The following is a 24,956-nucleotide window of genomic DNA, read 5'->3' as shown; positions in this document are numbered from 1 at the left end:
TAACAGTAAATTACTGTAGTGTAACAGTATTATAGTTTTTAGCAATATTTTATAATTATTTTTTCAAAATTTTAAAAATTAAGTAAATTCCGTAAAGTTGCATTTTTTGTCCCGTATCCTTACGTAAAAAAATATTGGACAAAATGTCATATAATAATTGCCTATGATCAATAAGAATTCACTTTTATATATATAGATATAATGTTTTAATAATGAAGTGAAATTCAATATGTGTTTATTTCATATAATGATTAAATAAAAAACAAAAATATTTTTACGAACCTAGGTAATCCCCTAATTTGGGAACAATAGTTTTAATAAACATATATACCTGAATAGTAATTTGCTTGGCTGAAATGCTACGATTATTAAGCACAATAATAACCATAAACGATCAGTCCACTCCAAGTTCGGATTTTTTGTTGTTTGTCGAATACATTGTATGAATATTTCATCCCGAAGTTCTTCTCGTTCTATTCCGAGTCCAATAATGTACTGAATTGCTTGAAGCTCCCGTTCTGCATTAAGTTCTCCACGCATATACTTGCATAATTCCTAATAAAAAAGTGTAAAAAGAATAAATATAATTTACTGAACATATTTCTATATTTATATTTGTTCAAATACTTGAATTTGTGTTGTAGTTCAATATTTTTATTTTTTACAGATGTATATGGGGCATTTCACGTCAAGTGAACCCACTTTTGAAATCGATGTCTTCCGATCGCGATGAAATTTGCACCAATGTTAGTTCTATTGGATAGTAATTCGGACACCATTTTTCAACAAGATCGGTCAAGAACTCTCTGAGTTATAGGAGGTCAAAATTTGACATTTTGGCCAAACAGGTGTTTTTTTTATCCATATAACTTATTACCTATTGTTCTTAGCAATATGTGTCCCAAATAGTTTAGATAGCTATTTATGCAATCTTTCGAAAAAAAAAATTAAAAAAATTTAATAAAATATTTTTTATTTTTTTTTTTTAAATCAAAAATATTTTTGACTTTTTTTTTCAAAATGGGCCCTTTTTATTTTTTTTTTTTATTTTTTTAAGAAAGCTTAGGTCTTTTCCTAAGCGACCTATATGGTCGCTTAGTGGGATGCGAGTGGGATATCTATCAAAAAAAATATTTTGTAACTCAAGATTTAAAATTTTTGAGTTTTTTTGCAAAATCAAAAATTTTGTTGACTTTTTTTAAAGAAATGGACCCATTTTTTAATTTTTTTTTTTGCTCAGAAGAAAGCTTATGTGTTTTCCTTTAACACCCTTTTTGTCGCTTAGTGGGATGCGAGTGGGATATCTATAAAAAAAATGTTTTGTAACTCAAGACATACAATTTTTTACTTTTTTTTGAAAAATCAAAAACCTTTTTGACTTTTTTTTTCCAAAATGGACTCTTTTTTTATTAATTTTTTTTTTTTCAAAAGAAAGCTTAGGTCTTTTCCTTTAAAACCTTTTTGGTCGCTTAGTGGGATGCGAGTGGGATATCTATCAAAATAAATGTTTTGTAACTCAAGACAAATGTTTTTAAATTGATTTTTTTCATATTTGTGTGTAAGTGTTTCTAAAACCTTAAAAATAAAAACCACAACAACTGACAACTGATACTAAAGTACCTAGTTTAATCAAATGTTACAAATAATAATAAAAATAAACCACCATATAAATAACCTACCTGTCAACTTCTACCTCTCCACCCACTTCTTAAAGTCAAATGTCATAAAATAATAAATAAACTGGTACTTCGGAGAAGGGCCATAAAATATTTCCACTTGATTCCAAAAATTTGTTTCTGGGGCACCTGATATTTTAACAATGAAAATCACGTGCGCTGAAAACTACCTCTAGGATTGAGTAAAAAAGCCGCAAGATACAAAACTCAGACAAATTTTGGGGGTGGAAAATTAATAGCGGTCGGCCTCATATTGCACCCCTCCAGTGGCTATTATCGGTCAGTTGTTGTGGTTTTTATTTTTAAGGTTTTAGAAACACTTACACACAAATATGAAAAAAATCAATTTAAAAACATTTGTCTTGAGTTACAAAACATTTATTTTGATAGATATCCCACTCGCATCCCACTAAGCGACCAAAAAGGTTTTAATGGAAAAGACCTAAGCTTTCTTTTGAGAAAAAAAAATTAATAAAAAAGAGTCCATTTTGGAAAAAAAAAAGTCAAAAAGGTTTTTGATTTTTCAAAAAAAAGTAAAAAATTGTATGTCTTGAGTTACAAAACATTTTTTTTATAGATATCCCACTCGCATCCCACTAAGCGACAAAAAGGGTGTTAAAGGAAAACACATAAGCTTTCTTCTGAGCAAAAAAAAAAATTAAAAAATGGGTCCATTTTTTTAAAAAAAGTCAAAAAAGTTTTTGATTTTGCAAAAAAATTCAAAAATTTTAAATCTTGAGTTACAAAATATTTTTTTTGATTGATATCCCACTCGCATCCCACTAAGCGACCATATAGGACGCTTAGGAAAAGACCTAAGCTTTCTTAAAAAAAATAAAAAGGGCCCATTTTGAAAAAAAAGTCAAAAATATTTTTGATTTAAAAAAAAAAAATCAAAAATATTTTATTAATTTTTTTTTTCGAAAGATTGCATAAATAGCTATCTAAACTATTTGGGACACATTTTGCTAAGAACAATAGGTAATAAGTTATATGGATAAAAAAAACACCTGTTTGGCCAAAATGTCAAATTTTGACTCAGAGAGTTCTTGACCGATCTTGTTGAAAAATTGTGTCCGAATTACTATCCAATAGAACTAACATTGGTGCAAATTTCATCGCGATCGGAAGACATCGATTTCAAAAGTTGGTTCACTTGACGTGAAATGCCCCATATATCTTTTTACACAAGTAAGAAAGTATGGTCGGTAAAGCACGACCAAATAACACCCTACACTGAGTAATTTCAATAATTTATTTTCGGAGGTTGGTCTTATATGGGAGCTATGTAGGGTTGCCATATAACAAAAATCAAATAACTGGACCATAAGAAAAATTTAACTGGATTTTTAAAAAATAACTGGACAATTCAAAAAATTTAAATTTAAGTTAAGTTTTTTTTTACAAAAATAAAAAAAATAACATAAAATATAAAGAAACGTTAAATTCAGTCCTACATATGTACTTATGGTCACCTTAAATCCAAAACAACGTATCATCAAAAAATTCAAAATTAATTTTATTATTGATTACAATTCACTACATACAGTGATTGACAAAACAATGGAAACTTTTCCAAATTTGCAAAAATTTAAAATATTTTTTTAAAATAATTTTTTTTTTGTATTTTACTTGTATAGTTTTATTTATATAAATTAACTGAAAAACAAACAACATAATTAATTATATTCTGAAAAAGGGAACAAAATTAAAAATATCCACTATTTCGCTACTGACAAAACAATGGAAACTTTTAAACTTCTGCAGGAAAGAAGTGTAAAACGAAAATAATATTTAAAAGAACGATGTAAAAAGCATCCTGTTTACAGTTATTTTATTTTATAATATTTTTAAATTTTGGTAATTTTTCACAATTTATTTTTCTAAGTTTTTCGCATATGTGCTTTTTTTCGAAGTTAACGAAAATGGCTAAAGTTAAGATTTGCGAAGACTTAAAAAATAAAATAATTAACGATTTTATAGCTGGTTTAAAACAAAAAAGTATCTGTGACAAATATTCAATAAATAAATCAGCAGTTTCAAAAATTATAAAGAAATTTCGTGAGACCGGTTCTGTAAAAACTCAACATTTAGGTGGAAGACCTAGTAAGACTACTCCTAGACAAGATAATTGAATAGCGAGAGAGTTCAAGAAATTCCCAAAAATAACTCCTAGAGAGGTTGTTAATAGCCTAAAATTAGAAATAAGTACCCGAACAGTTAGTCGCAGGGCAAATGAGGCTGGTCTTGATTGCTATCGTCCTGTGAAAAAACCACTCATTTCTAAAAAGAACTGTTCTGCTCGTCTACAATTTGCCAGGGATCATTTAAACTGGTCGATACAGAAATGGAATACTGTCCTCTTTTCCGACGAATCCAAATACAATTTAAGTGGCAGTGATGGGAGAACATTTGTAAGACTATCAAAAGGAAAAAGATTAGATCCAAAGTACACAAATAAGACTGTAAAGTTGGACGGTGGCAATATTATGGTATGGGGATGTTTTTCAAGGCAAGGTATGGGCCCAATTTATATTATAAAAGATACCATGACAGGTATAGGATACAGAACCATGTTAAACGATGTTATGTATCCATACGCTGAGGAAAATATGCCCCTAGTTTGGAGATTCCAACACGACAACGACCCGAAACACACCTCTAGGGTTGTAACCGAGTGGTTACAATCCAACGAGGTACGTGTTTTGAAGGAATCGCCAGATCTCAATCCCATAGAAAATCTATGGGAAATTGTAGATCTTAAATAAGGGCCCAAAATTACACCAGGAAGGAAGATTTATCGGAAAATATTTCAAAGGAGACCATTGACTCTTTAATTGGTTCAATGCATCGTCGATGTGTAGCAGTTATAAAAAATAAGGGATACCCAACAAAATATTGAGTTAGTGCAAAGTTTAGATCATATTTGATAAAATATTACATAAGTGTCCATTGTTTTGTCAATGCCGTAATAAAGAAATCTTTTAATTTTGTTTTCTCATTTTTAGAATTTAATTAATTATGTCCTTTGTTTTTTGTTAAATTAAGTTAATAAAAGTATACAAATAAAATACTATAAAAATGTTAAAATTTTTTAAAAAATTATTTCAGATTTTAGGGCACTAATGAAATATTTGGAAAAGTTTCCATTGTTTTGTCAACCACCGTATATGTATGAATAACCAAAATTCAAACAACATACCATCAATTGCATGATTTTCTTAAACAAAATAACGTATACGCTTTGAGTAATTAATTAATAGAATTTTACACTATTTTAGGTAGTTTCCTTATATTTTTTAATAAATTTGTTGCAAGAGTTTTTTTTTGGCAATCTTTATGAAAATTTAATAAAGTAAATTGTTTTTAATTTAAATAAGTTTCTATACTTTTTTTCATACCAATTTATATTAATAATACGTTTTTTTGGTTTTAGAAAACATCAACTCAAAATAACGTAAGACGCATATTATAAAGTGTACTTTGAAAAGTGTACTTTTTTATAAAATATATTTATAGTTTTATTGTAATCCAAATTTGAAAATTTTGTTTCAATATCACAAGTAGTTTTAATTTTATATCGTTTTTTGCTTCTTCTATAAACTTGTAAAAAGTGATGTTACGTTATTTTGAATTTTAGGTGAAGATATATTAATTTAAATTACATAAAAATATCTTTTGCTTTAAAATGTTTGAAACTTTCATTAAAATTTAGCCTTATTCAAATTTCAGCCTTTCTTATGAGTATAGATTATTTAAAATACTAATAATTCTTTCAATCATTTATATATATTGTGTAAGTTATTTTTATGGCATTTAAAAAAAAATGGACGATATCATATCAATTATAATATATTGCGGCAAATTATCAAAGGCTTCTCGCATGCAGCAAAAGTCATTGTACAACATGTCGTCAATTATATTTGATATTTCTAAAACTTTGTAAGCTCTGATAAGTTATCCCACGATAAAAGTGATTGAAATCATATCATTGCTCTAAGTACGTAATATCAAATTTTAAAAATTGATTAAAGTTTTAAGTAGCTACTACTTTGCTTCCTTATTTTAACCAATGAAAAGATTACTCATTGTACAGTTCTATAATAATGCAGGAATAACTTTATAGGGCTAAATTCATACATTACGTTATACATAAAATACAAATATGCCTCTGACAAACCTTCATCTATATCAGCGAAATGCAAACTCACACCACTACAGTTTTAAGATATTGTAGTTGTATGAGTTGAGAATTATTCTCTGGCAAAAACAAAAACAAATAGCTGAAATAATGAAATAAACAAGCATAAAAGCGTAACACAACCTGCTTCTATCAATGCTCATGCGAGACTGACTGTTTTTATACAATGTGTGTGCTTGCGTACATGTGAAAATAAAAACAAGAGAGCTCATTTGAGAGCTCATTGCATTTCGCTGATCTATATATACTTCAACATCATTATAACAAATTCAAATGACTTTTACCTCTTTACTGCTGGCCAAGAATATATTAATCGGTCGGTTCCTGGCTAGATACTAATCACTGACTATACATTTCACAATTGTATAACTATACAATTTTTTTTCTGTTAATAAAAAATATAATTAATACAAAAAAATATTTTTCTAAATGAAAGAAATTATTTTTTAACTGGACAAATTGTATTTTAGCTGGAAACTGGACAAGACACAAAAAACTGGACAATCCAGGCCATTCCAGGCCGTCTGGCACACCTAGAGATATGACATGACATGACCGTATATATAAAACTTATTAGAAGCGAAATTTATGTAGATGCCTATATAAATTAAACAGTTATGACCGATAAAGTCCAATTTAGGGAGGACATTTGTATGAGGGTTATGTTAAATAATGGACCGATTTCAGCCAGTTTCAATAACGTTCGTCATTGCGCTGAAACAAATGTACCAAATTTGGTCCAAAAATTGGTACGTGTGTAAAAAATTTAAATTTTTTACACAGGTTTACATGGCAAGCCAGCCATCCAGACAGACGGACATCGTTTAATCGACACAGCAAGTAATCCTGAGCTGTGTTTCCATCGGTTTTCGCTTGTCAACAATCAAATCCAATTCATTTTTAAAAGCTGCTTGTATATTTACAATTAAGAGCCAGCAACCGGGTCCGAAAAGGTCTAAAGCGGCACAACGATCTCTAGCTAAGTCCTTTAGCGAGATTGTCAAAGACAACCTTTTTAGGGCGATTATAGATCGAAGTGTCAATGACGGATCCATATCTCAATCAAATTGGGATATGGTGAAGCAAAAACTGGTAGGGGTGTTTTGGAAATTTCTCAAAGAGAACCCAGGCACTCCTCCTCAATGCGATGACGCTGGTTGGTACCAGGGTCACGTTAAACTCATGTCTTGTGTGGATGAACGCTCAGCGTTGCTACTCAAGACTGCCGTCGCATCGTTGGGCGAAGTATGGCCGGGATCTAGGCTTGAGGTGGTATCGGTGAGTGAGATACCCCGAAAGCTAAGGTCCATAGCTAAAATACCAGCTGAGCCATCTAGCCCGGAGGAGATCTTGGAGATCCTCCAGTGCTGTAACCCACAGCTTCCAACTAACGACTGGAAAGTTGTCAAGGTTACTGATGCTGAGGGATCTTCCAGAAAGGCGATCGTCGTCCTGAATAAGGACTCCTTGGGGCCGCTAAGGAAGACACAAGGGAAGGTGTACTATGGATTTGGTACGATCATCCTGCGTGTCTACCGTAGCGACAACAAGGACGATACCTCCTCAGAGGATGTAAAACCCATGCCCTCGGAAGAGGACATGGAATGCAATGACGCCGCTGGTCCAATCGACATTGAAGATACCAACTCTGTCTCCGAACTGGTTGGTACCTTCTTTGAACGGATGGACGAGGACGCCCTCCTGAATTCTGACCAGGAGGACGCCGACGTCACCGTTGTACAAATTGAGCATGGTGAATGTGACGCAAATAAACCTTCACCACTCTAAGGCAGCATCTGCTGCACTGCTCCTCCGAATTGCTAAGAACGGTGAGGAGCAAGTCACGGTCCAGGAACCTTGAATCCACCAGGATCGTATCTGTGGACTATGTCTGAAGGGCTATAAGCTCTACTACGCTAAAGGCGCAGGTAAAATTAGATCCTGTATACTGGATAAAAGTTCTTTGAATATCTTCATTCTGTCTGATTACAGCAATGAAGATACAGTAGCAGTATCATGGGAAACCAATGAAGTCAGTTTGTTGTGGCTGATTTCCAGCTATATGGCGCACGATCATGGGGAGCATCCGCCAAATGATGCTGTCCGCAGTGCTGTTAAAATGGCGAATGGGTCCAAGATACCTTTAGTTATCTGTGCTGACGCTAACTCGCACTACATCATATGGGGTAGCAGTGACACCAATACAAGAGGTGAGAGTCTTTTCAGCTTCATTCTTAATAGTAGTTTGGAAGTAGTAAATAGAGGTTCAGAACCTACCTTCATTGTCGCTAACAGAAGTGAGGTTCTAGACTTAACACTTGTAAGTGCTGAGCATCACAGCATGATTACTAATTGGGCCGTCGCTAGCGACTGCTCCTTTTCCGATCACCAATATATTGACTTTAATATTAGTGTAACTTTTAGGAGTGTTAATAACATTCTAAATAGGAGGAAGACCAATTGGGAGATGCAATGTGACGCACTCTCTCGGTCTTTGCCAAATCCACCCTCTATTGAGAATAGGGAAGATATTGAGGTAGCAGTGGAGACACTCACAGAAGCCTTTCAATCGGCTACTAACTTGGCTTGTTGGCCGACCATCCGCAGAGGTAAGAACAAGCCTCCATGGTGGAATCCTGAAATAGCACACGCCAGAAGGACGTGTCGTAAACTGTTCAACGAGGCTAAGAGGTTGGGTAACTGGCCGGCATACAAGTCTTCATTGAATCACTTCAAGAACCTTACGAGGAATGCGAAAAGGAAAGCCTGGAGGGACTTCTGTAGCGGCGTGGAAGGATCCTCTGAGACTAACCGATTACGTAAAATCTTATCAACCTCTCCGGTTGTACCAAGCTATATTCAGAAACCCTGTGGTAAATGGACTCTGAATAGTAAGGAAACACTTGAGGTCCTTCTGGACACTCATTTCCCTGGCTGCCTCCCAGTCGATGTTGAAACTGTGAATGTTGCTCCGTGTGAAAACTCTGTTCCGGTGAACAGAGAAAGAATTCAATGGGCAATCAAGAGCTTCGACCCATTTAAATCCCCTGGGCCGGATGGCATTATTCCTGCTGATCTTCAGAAGAACGAAGAAATAGTTGTACCATGGCTCATTAACATATACACAGCGTGTATCAAATGGACCTATATTCCTACGTGGTGGACGAGGTGTAGAGTAGTCTTCATTCCTAAAGGAGGTAAGGCGACTCATACTAAACCAAAGGACTACAGACCAATTAGTCTCGCATCCTTTTTGCTGAAAACCCTAGAAAGGGTGATTGATGTATACCTGAGAATGACCATTCCGACTGAACTCATCTCTAAATCCCAACATGCCTACACTAAGGGCAGATCTGTGGAAACAGTTCTACACTCGCTAGTTGGCATTCTAGGATAACGCTTATATGGGTCCCTGGACAATTTGGAGGCAACGGATGTATTATAAATACCCTGATGTCTACCCCTTGGGTATCACAATGGGATCAGATTTAAATGGACCCAAGTGAGCTGCTTGAGGAGCAGCAGCCCATGGAACCTAACCTAAACTTGTATATTTTCTATATTTTTTTTTAAAGGTGCTTTTTCTTCTTCTGTATAAATGTACAGTGAGCCTCAAAAGTGAGTATACACCAAAAATTATATGATTTTTTTTAAGATAATGAAAATCCTAAAATTTATCTATGGATTAAAATAATAGATTCTTTTGTGAAAAAAAAAGATTTAAGTCAGACTATAATGATTTTCATGATCTTAAAAAAATCAAAAAAATCGCTAGTCTTTACTCACTTGAGGCTGTGTGTAGTAAAAATTAAAAGCACCGAATCCACAAATTTAAAGTTGTACAAATATTAAACATACAGCTGAATTTTATTTATTTGTTACTCAATACTTTTACTTAAGGTAGGATCACACGATTGCCGCAATGCACCAAATATTGGTCTATTTTATATCTCAATTGTGTGATTTCACAACTTATTGGCTCATATGTCAAACCACAACAATATTGTGCTTATTTGGCCCAATCAAATGCAACCCTGGTGCGGTAATCATGTGAAAGATTAATAGGCAACCATGCACCAATAAAAAAGTTAAAAATACACCAATATACATATATTGTCTTCTAGTGCGCCAATTAAAGAAGACAATTAGCGCCAATATTATTTTTTTTATGTGAAATATTTATTTGCAGCAGCATTTATTTTTGAAAGTAAAATAATTTTTCATTGTTGTATTAATAATAATTCAAAAAAGTGATATGGTGTTAGATTGTCCCGGAATATGAATATTCAGAACGAGTTCTAAGGACTATTGCGATACTGATTACAGGCGCTATAAGGTCTACTTCCTCTAAGGCACTTTTTACTATTCTAAACTGGCTACCAGTGGATTTGATGGTGATACAAATGGCTCTCAACTCTGCTGTGAGACTAAATGCGGGGGGTTCGTGGTCTGGTAAGGATCTTGGACACTCTAGGATACTGAATTACTATGGGTTTATACATGGTAATATCGATTACTGCATCGCAAAACCTTTTTTCGATAGGCATTTCCATATTATGATCCCGAATAGGGATCTATGGCAGCGCGGACTCTTCCCTCCTGCTGATGTCATACGGATATATACGGATGGCTCTAATAGGGGTAATAGGGTCGGTGGAGGTTTCTATATTGAAAACTTTGGGATAAGATCCTACTTTAGGCTACCTAACTTCTGTACTGTTCTTCAGGCGGAAATTACTGCCATTAAACGCGCAACCAACTGGCTGAGGTATTATCGAATATCTGGTGATATATGTATATTTACTGACAGCAAGGCTGCTGTTAACGGAATAGCGGGTGTCTTTACGACATCTAGGTTAACCGAGGAATGCCGGGTATCTCTAACGCATCCTTGGATTTCCATTCCTATCATGCTTGGACGAGCTATCGAGGATGAATCTTAGACGAATCTACTCCTTCATCCGGGAATCTGGCTGGTTTAACCTGGAGGCAACGGAAGTATTATAAATACCCTGTTGTCTACCCCTTGGGTATCACAATGGGATCAGATTTAAATGGACCCAAGTGAGCTGCTTGAGGAGCAGCAGCCCATGGAACCTAACCTAACCTAGGGGCAATACTAGGATTGCCAGACGGCCTGGAATGGCCTGGATTGTCCAGTTTTTTGTGTCTTGTCCAGTTTCCAGCTAAAATACAATTTGTCCAGTTAAAAAATAATTTCTTTCATTTAGAAAAATATTTTTTTTTGTATTAATTATATTTTTTATTAACAGAAAAAAAATTGTATAGTTATACAATTGTGAAATGTATAGTCAGTGATTAGTATCTAGCCAGCAACCGACCGATTAATATATTCTTGGCCAGCAGTAAAGAGGTAAAAGTCATTTGAATTTGTTATAATGATGTTGAAGTATATGTAGATGAAGGTTTGTCAGAGGCATATTTGTATTTTATGTATAACGTAATGTATGAATTTAGCCCTATAAAGTTATTCCTGCATTATTATAGAACTGTACAATGAGTAATCTTTTCATTGGTTAAAATAAGGAAGCAAAGTAGTAGCTACTTAAAACTTTAATCAATTTTTAAAATTTGATATTACGTACTTAGAGCAATGATATGATTTCAATCACTTTTATCGTGGGATAACTTATCAGAGCTTACAAAGTTTTAGAAATATCAAATATAATTGACGACATGTTGTACAATGACATTTGCTGCATGCGAGAAGCCTTTGATAATTTGCCGCAATATATTATAATTGATATGATATCGTCCATTTTTTTTTGAATGCCATAAAAATAAGTTACACAATATATATAAATGATTGAAAGAATTATTAGTATTTTAAATAATCTATACTCATAAGAAAGGCTGAAATTTGAATAAGGCTCAATTTTAATGAAAGTTGCAAAAATTTTAAAGCAAAAGAGTTTTGTAAATAAAAATACAAAATATATGTGGCAAATAAAATAGTTCTATATTTTTATGTAATTTAAATTAATATATCTTCACCTAAAATTCAAAATAACGTAACATCACTTGTTACAAGTTTATAGAAGAAGCAAAAAACGATATAAAATTAAAACTACTGTGATATTGAAACAAAATTTTCAAATTTGGATTACAATAAAACTATAAATATATTTTATAAAAAAGTACACACGCCTAAAAGCGTCTTACGTTATTTTGAGTTGATGTTTTCTAAAACGTATTATCAATATAAATTGGTATGAAAAAAAGTATAGAAACTTATTTAAATTAAAAAAAAAATACTTTATTAAATTTTCATAAAGATTGCCAAAAAAAACTCTTGCAACAAATTTATTAAAAAATATAAGGAAACTACCTAAAATAGTGTAAAATTCTATTAATTAATTACTCAAAGCGTATACGTTATTTTGTTTAAGAAAATCATGCAATTGATGGTATGTTGTTTGAATTTTGGTTATTCATACATATACAGTGGTTGACAAAACAATGGAAACTTTTCCAAATATTTCATTAGTGGCCTAAAATCTGAAATAATTTTTTAAAAAATTTTAACATTTTTATTGTATTTTATTTGTATACTTTTATTAACTTAACAAAGGACATAATTAATTAAATTCTAAAAATGAGAAATAAAATTAAAAGATTTCTTTATTACGGCATTGACAAAACAATGGACACTTATGTATTATTTTAACAAATATGATCTAAACTTTGCACTAACTCAATATTTTGTTGGGTATCCCTTATTTTTTATAACTGCTACACATCGACGATGCATTGAACCAATTAAAGAGTCAATGGTCTCCTTTGAAATATTTTGCCATTCCCTTATAACCGCCTCCGATAAATCTTCCTTCCTGGTGTAATTTTGGGTCCTTATTTTACGATCTACAATTTCCCATAGATTTTCTATGGGATTGAGATCTGGCGATTCCTTCAAAACACGTACCTCGTTGGATTGTAACCACTCGGTTACAACCCTAGAGGTGTGTTTCGGGTCGTTGTCGTGTTGGAATCTCCAAACTAGGGGCATATTTTCCTCAGCGTATGGATACATAACATCGTTTAACATGGTTCTGTATCCTATACCTGTCATGGTATCTTTTAAAATATATTGGGCCCATACCTTGCCTTGAAAAACATCCCCATACCATAATATTGCCACCGTCCAACTTTACAGTCTTATTTGTGTACTTTGGATCTAATCTTTTTCCCTTTGATAGTCTTACAAATGTTCTCCCATCACTGCCACTTAAATTGTATTTGGATTCGTCGGAAAAGAGGACAGTATTCCATTTCTGTATCGACCAGTTTAAATGATCCCTGGCAAATTGTAGACGAGCAGAACAGTTCTTTTTAGAAATGAGTGGTTTTTTCACAGGACGATAGCAATCAAGACCAGCCTCATTTGCCCTGCGACTAAAGGTAGGGTCAGACTACGCAAATTATTTGACACAAGATGTTTCATGTGTTTGATCAAAACTACATCAAATAATTCGTGGGTTGATTTTGTGTTCACACTGTACACATTTATTTGTCATATTTGTTTAATCAAACTACACCGAAATACTATCAAACACACAAAGGGGAAAATATATTTGACTTGTGGTCACATTTATAGTAATATTTGTTCTAAATAATTATTAAATAAAGCTGCAAAACAACTTTAATTTCTTTCATCAATAAAAAAGACATTTCTAGAAAGTAAAATATTACCAGATTTTGCTTTACATTTGAAAGAATTATGAAATTTCAGTACTTTTATTTAAGCGTCAAATATTTTATGTTTCTAGTTTGAACACAAAATATGTTTGCACTGCAAACAAGAAAACAGCTGAATTTGGTCAAACAAATTTATTTGCCAATATGAAAACATTCTTGTAATGTGACCAATGTGTGACCATTAAACAGCAAATATTTCCCTGCATTTTGGGTATTTTTTTATTTGATCTTGCAATTCATTTGCAAGATCAAACAGCGTCAAATAACAGCTGTTGCATCATGTGTTATCGCAAAAGTAGTGTTGCTATATCTTAAATTAAAAATCGCTAAATAATGAAAACAAATCGCGAAAAGAACACAAGCTAGAACAATTTAGTAATATAATTATTAAATGTTTATTTATTAAATTATATTACTATCACAATTCATAATTGAAATTGAATGGAAATGTAATCATGTTTTATACTTGAAAAATATTTGAAATATTAAATATTTTTCAAACAAAAAACATATGGCTTGAATTTATGTTTCCTTTTTACTGAAGAATGCTATTGAAATAAAGTGTAATACAACTGTAATTCAATTGCTTGACTATAACTCAAGGCTTGAATTACACTTGCTATCAACTTGAATTCCAGTAAAAATGCTTATTGGTTTTTTAATACATTTTATTAATCGAACACGACTTTTTCCAAACTTTTTTCATTCAGAATAAGAACATGTTCACAAATATTGTTAAATTTTATGGAAATGTTTACCTTTTTACATAAATTTTTAATTAATTCCAATTCAATCGCATTATCTAAAAATTTATAATAAAAATTTTTGTATGATACTAAAATCAGAAAAGTGAAAAATGCTATTAGACATATTCTTCTTCTGCAGTAAACAAAAATTAAAAAGATCATACTGTTTAAGAATTATTTTTTAATTACAATCAATTCATACTATTTATGTATGTATAAAAAATTTTCTTTGATTTTAAATTCAATCTGTATAAAATTTCAGTTAATATTCCATATGTACATATGAGCAATTTTAAATTTTGAAAATAGACAAACTCCATGTATAAATAAAAAATAATCAAACATCAGACTATGTTAAACGTATAAAAATATAAATCGCATAAAATTGCAAAAATCGCAACATAGACTTCATGTCTTCAATTAGTTTTTCTCCCAGTATGTCATCCTAGGCTGAATGAATTTTATGTGAAGAAGAAGACTTCATTTATTGATGCAATTATTTAGTGAAAATAATTTAAATAACAAATATTCAAGAAATATTGAATATGTATTTATGTTTAAAAAAAAAATTGTGAATTTGTGTCTTTAATTTAGTACGAAAAATATTTAAATAATCTCCTCTTATTTTTCCGCCATGCTGAGCAAATAATTTTCTGTTTTTTTCTATTTGATCAAACAATTATTTTATGAAAGTGTTTGATATAGTGTGACCACACGCCAAATATATTTACTGATTCTTTTTCGCAGCAGTTTGGTCAAACAAAAAGTGAAAAATTAAATTCAATATATGATAACAAAATTCAATAAATCTCTTTACAATTCGAAATAAGTGCTTTAACCTTAAAAATATTTGCAAGATCAAATTATATATTTTTTAGGTATTTATGTAGCTAGTGGTCACACTTTGTTCACATTAAGAAAATATTTTGTTTGCCGACAAATAATTTTGTTTGACTAAAATCATCTGTTTTGTTGTTTGCTCTAAATTTTATTTGTGGTCAGATTCAGGCAATGAAATATTTGACGATAAACGTCAAATATTAGCTGTGTGTGACCGTACCTTAACTGTTCGGGTACTTATTTCTAATTTTAGGCTATTAACAACCTCTCTAGGAGTTATTTTTGGGAATTTCTTGAACTCTCTCGCTATTAAATTATCTTGTCTAGGAGTAGTCTTACTAGGTCTTCCACCTAAATGTTGAGTTTTTACAGAACCGGTCTCACGAAATTTCTTTATAATTTTTGAAACTGCTGATTTATTTATTGAATATTTGTCACAGATACTTTTTTGTTTTAAACCAGCTTTAAAATCGTTAATTATTTTATTTTTTAAGTCTTCACAAATCTTAACTTTAACCATTTTCGTTAACTTTGAAAAAAAGCAATTATGCGAAAAACTTAGAAAAAGAAATTGTGAAAAATTACCAAAATTTAAAAATATTATAAAATAAAATAACTGTAAACAGGATGCTTTTTACATCGTTCTTTTAAATATTATTTTCGTTTTACACTTCTTTCTTGCAGAAGTTTAAAAGTTTCCATTGTTTTGTCAGTAGCGAAATAGTGAATATTTTTAATTTTGTTCCCTTTTTTCAGAATATAATTATGTTGTTTGTTTTTCAGTTAATTTATATAAATAAAACTATACAAGTAAAATACTAAAAAAAAAATTTATTTTAAAAAAAATATTTTAAATTTTTGGCTACATATGGAATATTTGGAAAAGTTTCCATTGTTTTGTCAACCACTGTATGTAGTGAATCGTAATCAATAATAAAATTAATTTTGAATTTTTTGATGATACGTTGTTTTGGATTTAAGGTGACGATAAGTACATATGTAGGACTGAATTTAACGTTTCTTTATATTTTATGTTATTTTTTTTATTTTTGTAAAAAAAAAATTAACTTAAATTTAACTTTTTTGAATTGTCCAGTTATTTTTTAAAAATCCAGTTAAATTTTTCTTATGGTCCAGTTATTTGATTTTTGTTATATAGCAACCCTAGGCAATACAGAAGAAGGACAGCATTCTTTCTTTTTGTGAGCCACTCACAAAACACACTTCTTCTTTTCTTTTATTAATTTTTCTCTTCATCAAGTCCACACGATAATTAAAGCCGACGCAATTATCTTATTTTTATTAGTGAACAAATAATTTTTTTCACAAATTTATTAAAATTTGTTATACATATTTATGTAAACAGAAAAAAAACAACAGCTGTTATTCATAGTTGCCGTATTCTAGAACAATCGTGTGACTGGAATACGGCAATTATTGTCACTAAACCTTTTTGGGGCAATTTACGACAATCAAATTTATGTAAAATGAGGCAATCGTGTGATTGCAGAGAATTAGTTTGGGACGATTTCTTTATTGAGCCCAATTCAGCACAATAAAAATTATATAAAATTGGTGTATTGCGGCAATCGTGTGATCCTACCTTAAGTAAAAGTATTGAGTAACAAATAAATAAAATTCAGCTTCATGTTTAATATTTGTACAACTGCTTTATGACAAGAGATACAACTTTGCCTCAAAGAGCAAAATTCCGAACAGTTTGCAAGATATGAGCCTGAGAATATTATGCTTTTTTTGCACCGAGGTCCCAAATTTTAGGCGGATCATAAAAAAAGTGAATGACTTTGGGCAAAACTGGGAGACACGGGTTTATTTTTTGGTCTTTTATCACGTAGTGGTGTCAGTATAGGTTATATTATTGAAAAATGGCATTGATACATGTAAGAAATCTAACCATAGAAGCTAGTTTGATATTGTGCAGTCTTTTACTAGAAATGTTAGAAAATTTGAAAACTTTTAGATTTATTTGTTTAGCTGCACATTTCAAGATTCTACATATTTCTATCTATGTGTAAAAGTTTTCTAAAAATTCAAGTCGGAACTTTTAAAAATTTTAAATTGAAATTTGGCTAGAGAAATTATATCCATATACAGTCAGCGTCTAAAGAAAGTGTACAACTTGTTTTTACATTTAAAACATTTTATTTACATATTAAAAAACTATTTGTTCTCCAGTTCTAGTATATTTAACAAAACATTTAATTGTTCTCTTGCAATATATAAACAAAAAACTAAACTAGTTCAACTGCAACAAAAACAGTAACAACAAAACCAAAAATACCCCATTTTTAACGCGTCAAAAGAAAGTGTACAGTTTAGGGAAGAAGAAAAAACGTGTTTAGTATTTTATTTGACATCTTTTGGGTTTTAAAACAGTTTCAAGCCTCCTTGGCATTGTTTCTACCAATTTTGATGTCACCGATGTTGGGATTTCGTGTAGAGGATTTCGTGTAGAGAGTCATTGCTGGTAATATTTCATTTTCTGATCTGTCTGTCCAAATGCTACCACATATGTTCAATGGGATTAATGTACGGTGACTGTGGGGGTTGTTCCAGTTGTTTCGGTGTATGATACAACAACCATTCTATAACAAGTTAAGAAGTATGCTTCGGATAGTTGTCCTGTTGGAAGATCCAGGTTCGGTCTAGATTTAATTTTCTAATGATGGGTTCCATATTTTCTATAAGAATGTTTAGGTAATCGGTTTTGCTCATCAAACTATCAATAAATATGAGTTTTCCCATGCCACTTGCCGCCATACACCCCCACACCATCACCTAACCACCACCATGCTTTACGGTGGATAGTACATTTTTTGGTCGAACTCTTGATTTTTGCTTCTCCAAATTTTACTCCTTTTTTTACTTCCGAAAATCTCAAACTTGCTTTCGTCCGTAAACAGCACATTATTCCAAAACAATTTTCTTGGTTTTTATACCTGTTTGCGAATTCTCGAAGTCGCTCTTTATTTCGTTTGGAAATGTGGGGTTATTCTCACGGAACTCCACCATATAGAGCATTTGGGTGTAGCGCTCGGCGAACCGTACTGTTACTAACTCTCACTCCAGACGAATCTGTTAATTCTTCGCATAATTTTACTGCACTTACTGTGAATACTTTCTTCACTGCTCTCACAATCTATCGTATTTCAAGGTTGTTAAGGCGTTTTGGTGTTCCGGCACGTTGCTGATCTTCTAAAATTCAAAATTTTTTTGTTTGTCTATAATTTTTTTTACAGTATTATGGCTTCTTCCTATTATAGAGGAGATTTCACGTGACGATTTGCCTTTATTTTTAAATTTTATGACTTATTTTCTTGTTTCAATTGCAGTTTGTTTTCCCATTTTGGTTTTAAAGTTCTCGCGATCAAACAAGAAAAGCTACTATCTTAAAATCTCATGAGACTAGCAGCAAGATCCACAAAAAATTATAATCTAGGCAAAAATAATGAATAACAATATATTTTTTTATGTAGCTAGAAAAATCTTATTGCAATTCTAAATGTGTACACTTTTTTCTGACGCGTTAAAAATGGAGTATTTTTGGTTTTGTTGTTACTGTTTTTGTTGCAGTTGAAATAGTTTAGTTTTTTGTTTATATATTGCAAGAGAACAATTAAGTATTTTGTTAAATATACTACAACTGGAGAAAAAATTGTTTTTTAATATGTAAATAAAACGTTTTAAATGTAAAAACAAGTTGTACACTTTCTTTTGACGCTGACTGTACATTTGTGTTTTGTTATTACCAGGGAAACCGGAAATATGCTCTAAAAAAAGCGTTTTAGGCGCTTTAAATATGCAGTAAAAACTTTAAAATATGCTCTTAAAATTTAAAAAATATGCTCTTAAAAAAAACAAACTTTTACATAATTTTTAACCAAAAAAAATTTACTTAAATTTTCAAATAAAAATCGTTGTCTATTGGATCTGAAAACATTTTTAAACATAGAAAATGTTCTTTCGACATTAACTGATGTTACAGGAGCAAATTTAAAAGACAATATTTCTTTAATACTTAGAACGGTTAAGTTTGAATTAGAACTAAAATTTTATATTTAGATGGAGCTATTATTAAAATAGTGCTTATTTTATATTGAAACAAGTAAGAGAGCTATATTCGGCAGTGCCGAATCTTATATACCATTTATATAATTAATACTTCAAAATAAAAAATTTAAATATTTTTAGGTGAAGAAAAATTTTTTTTCAGTTTTTTCATTTTGTGAATAAAAAAATTTTTCGAATTGTTATTTTAAATTTAAAAAAATTTTTTTTTTTTTTTTAATTTTTTTTTTTGGTGAAAAGCCATCTATTTTTCAATTTTGATTTTTAAACAAAGGAAGTAAAAACCTGTAACACAACAGCGAAAAATAAGTAAGACAAAATTTGTGTTTGGTAAACTCAAAATATGCTATTAAACAGTAAAATATGCTCTAAAAACGCAAAATATGACATAAATATGCTCTTAAAACAAATATATGCAAAAATATGTATTTAAGGGTAAAATATGCAAAAATATGCACTAAGAAATCGATGCCAAAATTCTTAAATAGTTCTGAAACGTGTAAATATCTTATCCATGTGCTCATTAGACTCACCAGAAAAAACATGCATTTGCATATTTTGGTTTCCCTGGTTATTACCTTCAGCACAAATCGGTTGATTAGATGGAGTTGCGAAGACATATTTAATGATCCTCTAAAAAGACATTTAATTTTCACTATTAACCCACCGTTAGTAGCAATCATTTTCAATTAATGGTCGCAATGTAATGATAATAATAATGAAAATAATATCTTCACTTTTTATTTCGAAAACATAAAAAAAATATTAAATGCAATATATTTAAAAGACTAATACAAAAAATTGCAGTAAAAATATTATTTTATCAAAAAATAGATTAAAATTTATGGTGTTTAAAAAAATTTACAATAAAAAAGTGTTTGCCTGTATCAACCAGATCAGTTGTGCGTAACGGAGGGTTAAAAGTAAACAAAAGGTAAGAAACAATCATCCCAACCAAGAAGAATTTTTAAAATTCCTCACATTTCTTTAGTTTTTCCATAAAAATAAAAAAAAACTTAGTATATCAACTAGTTTTTAATGAAAAAAGGTAAGAAACAATCATCCCAACCAAGAAGAATTTTTAAAATTCCTCACATTTCTTTAGTTTTTCCATATAAATAAAAAAAAACTTAGTATATCAACTAGTTTTTAATGAAAACCAAATAAAAACTAATAGCTTATGTTCTAAATCCCGGCACCAAGAAACAAAATATTAAAAAATTACAAAATTTTATTTTGTTTTCACTAAAACCTTTTTTTTTAATTTTTTATTTGTATTAAAAACTAATTTTTGAATGTCTAACCCCCTGTCTATACTTGACAAATATTTATCATAATGACGTTTGTTGTCAATACAAAGTTGTCTAAGCAAAAGCACTAACAATTTTATCATAACGAAGCAATAATACTAATAAATGGAGACTATACCTGATAATTTTTTATCTTGACAACCATTTTGACGTTTATCATGATAAAAATTTATCAAGTATAGACAGGGGGTAATGTGTTGTTTTTAAATATAATTATTAGGGTGGCCCTTAATAAACGAAAGTTGGATTTTGGCCATTCTCACCACCCAGTTTGGTGAACATTAGTAAAAAAATCACCTTGAAAAAATTTTAGGTAAATCGGTTGGGGTTAAGCCCTCCGAAGTTTTGAGATGCATTTACAAGGGAAAAAAATGCATTTTTTCAGTTTTGTAAAAATTTTACCATTAAAAAATTCTTTTGCAATTTAATTTAAAAGAATCGGAATGTGTACGTAATTGTCGTTGTTATGAGATATAAATGACAAAATTTGGTTAAAAAATGTTAATGTTATTACAAATTCGCCAGACCGTTAACGTGTCTCAGGCAACTACAACAAGAAATGTAGGAACAAAATTAACATATTTTGAGAAATATTAAAATAAAAGCTAATTTTTACTTAAAATATATCCATATTTACTTGTAAATGAGTTTTTGTCTTCGTAGCATACGTTAACCTATTCGCAGGTATGACCAAAAAATAAAATTTTTTTAACGGCAGTTTCTAAACTCCATTTTCAAATTTTTAAAATTTTTGTTAAAAATATTTCAGAATTTTTTGATCATCTCTTTGGGAATTATTGAGAACATAATAGGGAATAAAAATGTGAAAAAATTATGAAAATATCTCTTATAGGTTTTCCGTACCTGCTATTTAAATTTTGAAATTTTCGAGAAAAACCAATTATTTGGCCATTTTTTTTCAGCCAGTTTCAATAACCTTTGTCATTGCGCTGAAACAAATGTACCAAATTTGGTCGAAATATCTTAAATAAATTTTTTACACAAGGTTTACATGGCCAGCCAGCCATCCAGACAGACGGACATCACACAGTGGTAGGAGTATAAAAAAAGATGGAAATAAATCTGTAACTTCTAAACCCTTACTTACGATTTGAATGAAATTTCACATGCGCAAAGAGGAAGTGTAGTCGAGTTTAAGTTTTGAATTTGGACCTCATGAGCCCACCAGGAGCGGGACCAGGGGTTCCCAAAGTAGGACACCTCGGGTATGTTCAATTTTTAAAATTATCCTATTTCTTCGTTTACATATATAATCTCCTCGTCGAGCACTACATAAAACCTCCTCGTAGCTATCAATTATCTCTTATAGCTTAGGAGATATTCGCATTTGAAAATTTAATTTTCAACATTTTTACCCACCCTACTCCAGTTTTTTGGTGACCGCGGTTCCAAATATTCCCCGATTTTATCCATTTTTCTTTTATAGGAAGAAGTGTTTAAAAATCATCACTGGGGAAAAAAGTACTTTTATTCTTTTTAAGTTATCTAAAAAATTTCTAAGAGGATGTATAATGAATTTGTACTTTTTGAAAAGCTAACTTAACGTCAAATATTTTAAATGAAAAAAATGTATACTTTTTGATGTAAAATTTAACTTTAGGGCAAAAATTCTCAAATCGCATACTCGAGATCAAAATATAGTAACCTATTTTAGATGGCCCAATATGTTCTTAATCATTTTGTAAAGGGTTCCGATAACCCCGCCCGTGGTATGGATATTATAGCCAAAAACCGAAAAAATACAATTTTTGGAATTTTTCAATACTTTTTTGGGAACTGCGGGGTTCCTGATTATAAATTTCAAAATTTGTTTTTATTTTTCCATTTTCAATAAAAAAAAAATCTATATAAGTGTAAAATTTCATTAAAAAATATTCATAAATCAAAATTTTATTTCAATTTGAAAAATTTGTATCTATGCAAAAACTCAAAAGGTTCTAATTTAGAACGAAATGCTTTTGTGGGGCCAATAATTTTTTATTTCGCGTAAAACAATACATCAGTCACATAACAAAAAAGAAATTGGGACCTAAAAATCGCGTTAAATAGAAAACACAAATGTACATACATACATATCGTCACCTAAAATGAAAGCGGACGTAACTACACAAAAATTTAAAATCGATTTTTAGATTGATTGAATCTTGGCAATTGTTCTCTATTATTATTGATTTTATAAAGTATCCTGTAAAAACAATAAAAATGTAGTTACGTCCGTTTGCATTTAAGGCGACGATATATACTTTAAGTACTCTTATTTTATTTGTACTTCTAAAAACTTACTTAAAACTAAAGTAAAGTAAAAAAAACTCAACTAAAAAAAATATTTCTTACCGAAAATTAAGGAAAAAATTTCAATTAAAAAAACAAAATATTCTAATACATAAAAGAGATCAAAACATAACATCATAAAATTCATAAAAATTAACAAAGTTTTCAAAAAAGAAATCTGTTATTCGCTTGTGTTTTTTCATTTCTTGTTGTTTGTTGCCGCATTATATAAAAATCGTGTAAATAAAGTCGCGTATTTGAAAAAATGGTTGCTAATTTGAGTTCGCGTTATATCGAATTCGTGTAAATAAAGTACCGCGTAAATGGAGGCTTACCTGTATTATAGTTCAGATATTTCTAAATATACTCTGAAAGTTTTACTAAAATTGGAAAACGTTAAACCTTAAATCGTGAAGGTCAAATTTTTCAATATTTTACATGGCCATATCGACTCCGCTATCTTTAACGATCGAGAATATATATAATTTATGGGGTCGCAAATGAAAAATGTAGAAATTACAAACGAAATGACAAACTTATATATACCCTTGCCACTCATGGCGAAGGGTATAAAAACACAACCGAAAGTTTTAGAATTCACTTTGCAAGTAAGTATATATTTAGCCTACTTTCTTAAACATACATATATTTTCTTCAGCAAACCCGTTACACTTAACATATTAAGTTACATACTAACTTAAAGCTAATGGTAAATATAAAATGAACTTAAATATTAGGCATGTATTATAAATTCATTTTTATTATTATTATAATTAAACAGCGCTACAGTAAAAAAAACTTGGAAATCGAATGGCAAAGGGAGTATTTGAAATAATTACAAAGAAAAAGCAAATGGACTACCCAGAATGTGAACTTAAAGTCCAATGATATGGTACTAGTTAAAGAAGATAATTCACCACCAATGAAATGGCATTTAGGTCGCATAATGGAATCAATACATGGTCCAGATTGAATTTGCATTATGAATATACTTTTTATAAAAACATTTCCATGTATTTATAAAGTTTAAAGAAGACATAATAACCTAATAAGTTTAAGAAGACATAAAGTTTAAAGAAGACACAAATCAATATTGGATCACAGCTTAACAAGATATGAAAACATTTCAACAATTTCAATCATTGCAAATATCAAAAAATTCTTAGACTTCTAACGGATAAAAAGATTCTTAGGATATCGTTCTATAAAAGACTTCCAAACAATTTAGCAGATCAATAATTTAAACGTTCACAATGACAGGGTCACACTCCACTATGCACTCCAGTAAACATTTTAACTGTACAAAATACAGAGTAAATCTCTGACAAAATAATTGTTCAAATTAATGAACTATAGTCAAAATTAAAGTGTTTTTTTAAATTGAACCGACTTTAACTGGGTGCCACCTCAAATGTAGAAAATATTTTCATACAATATACAACAAAATACATAGAAAATTAAAAAAAATAAAACAAAAAAGGTAAACAATAAAAGTAACCGGGACAACTAAATAAAAAAAGTTCTTTGAAATGGAAAAATGTAAAAGATAAGATTAATATCATATTTAGGATATCTGGGTACTAATTTTATTGATAACTGTTCAATAATTGTAAAATCTCTGCCAATATCTTGTAACTTAAACATTTTATACTTTTTGCCGAACTTTTTTAGTTGGCGAAGAACAGCTGATACTGTTGTTAAACGAGTTAATAACAGCTTCAGCTAGTTTTATATTTAGAGTCGACTGCAGCGTCAGAAGTATACTTTAACTTGTCTATGATAGACCTAAAGTCCACTCTTAAGTAAAGTCGAGTTTAATTCCCTTACACCCATTTTTTCAATATCGTTTTTCGTACCGATAAACCTCCAATTAACATTTTTTTTTGTATGAGGACTGCCAGTTTATCGTCACGATAAAAAATAACCAGAGATTGAGAAAATGGGGGTAAAAGTATTCTTTATTTCTGACTATGATTAGGGGCTTATAAAGGAATGTTAAATATTAAAAAAGAAGTACTAAAATTAGTTTTTCCGCTCCAAATTAAATTTGGGAAAACACTGCTATTTTTCACATAAAGACTCAATA

At 30.5% G+C, this 24,956-nt stretch overlaps 1 protein-coding gene across 1 annotated transcript in view; it reads right to left on the bottom strand.

The window, feature by feature from the left end:
• Positions 1–24,956, bottom strand: part of Myo81F (Myosin 81F) — a 708,752-nt gene that overhangs the window by 596,203 nt on the left and 87,593 nt on the right. Inside the window, exon 3 of the mRNA XM_065514962.1 lies at positions 332–555. Coding sequence (XP_065371034.1) covers positions 332–555 — 224 coding nt within the window. The remainder of the gene's footprint in view (positions 1–331; positions 556–24,956) is intronic.

The sequence above is a fragment of the Calliphora vicina genome, chromosome 1 (genome assembly GCF_958450345.1).
Source record: "Calliphora vicina chromosome 1, idCalVici1.1, whole genome shotgun sequence".
Lineage (NCBI taxonomy): Eukaryota > Metazoa > Arthropoda > Insecta > Diptera > Calliphoridae > Calliphora > Calliphora vicina.
This window is presented reverse-complemented; position numbering and strand designations above follow the sequence as displayed.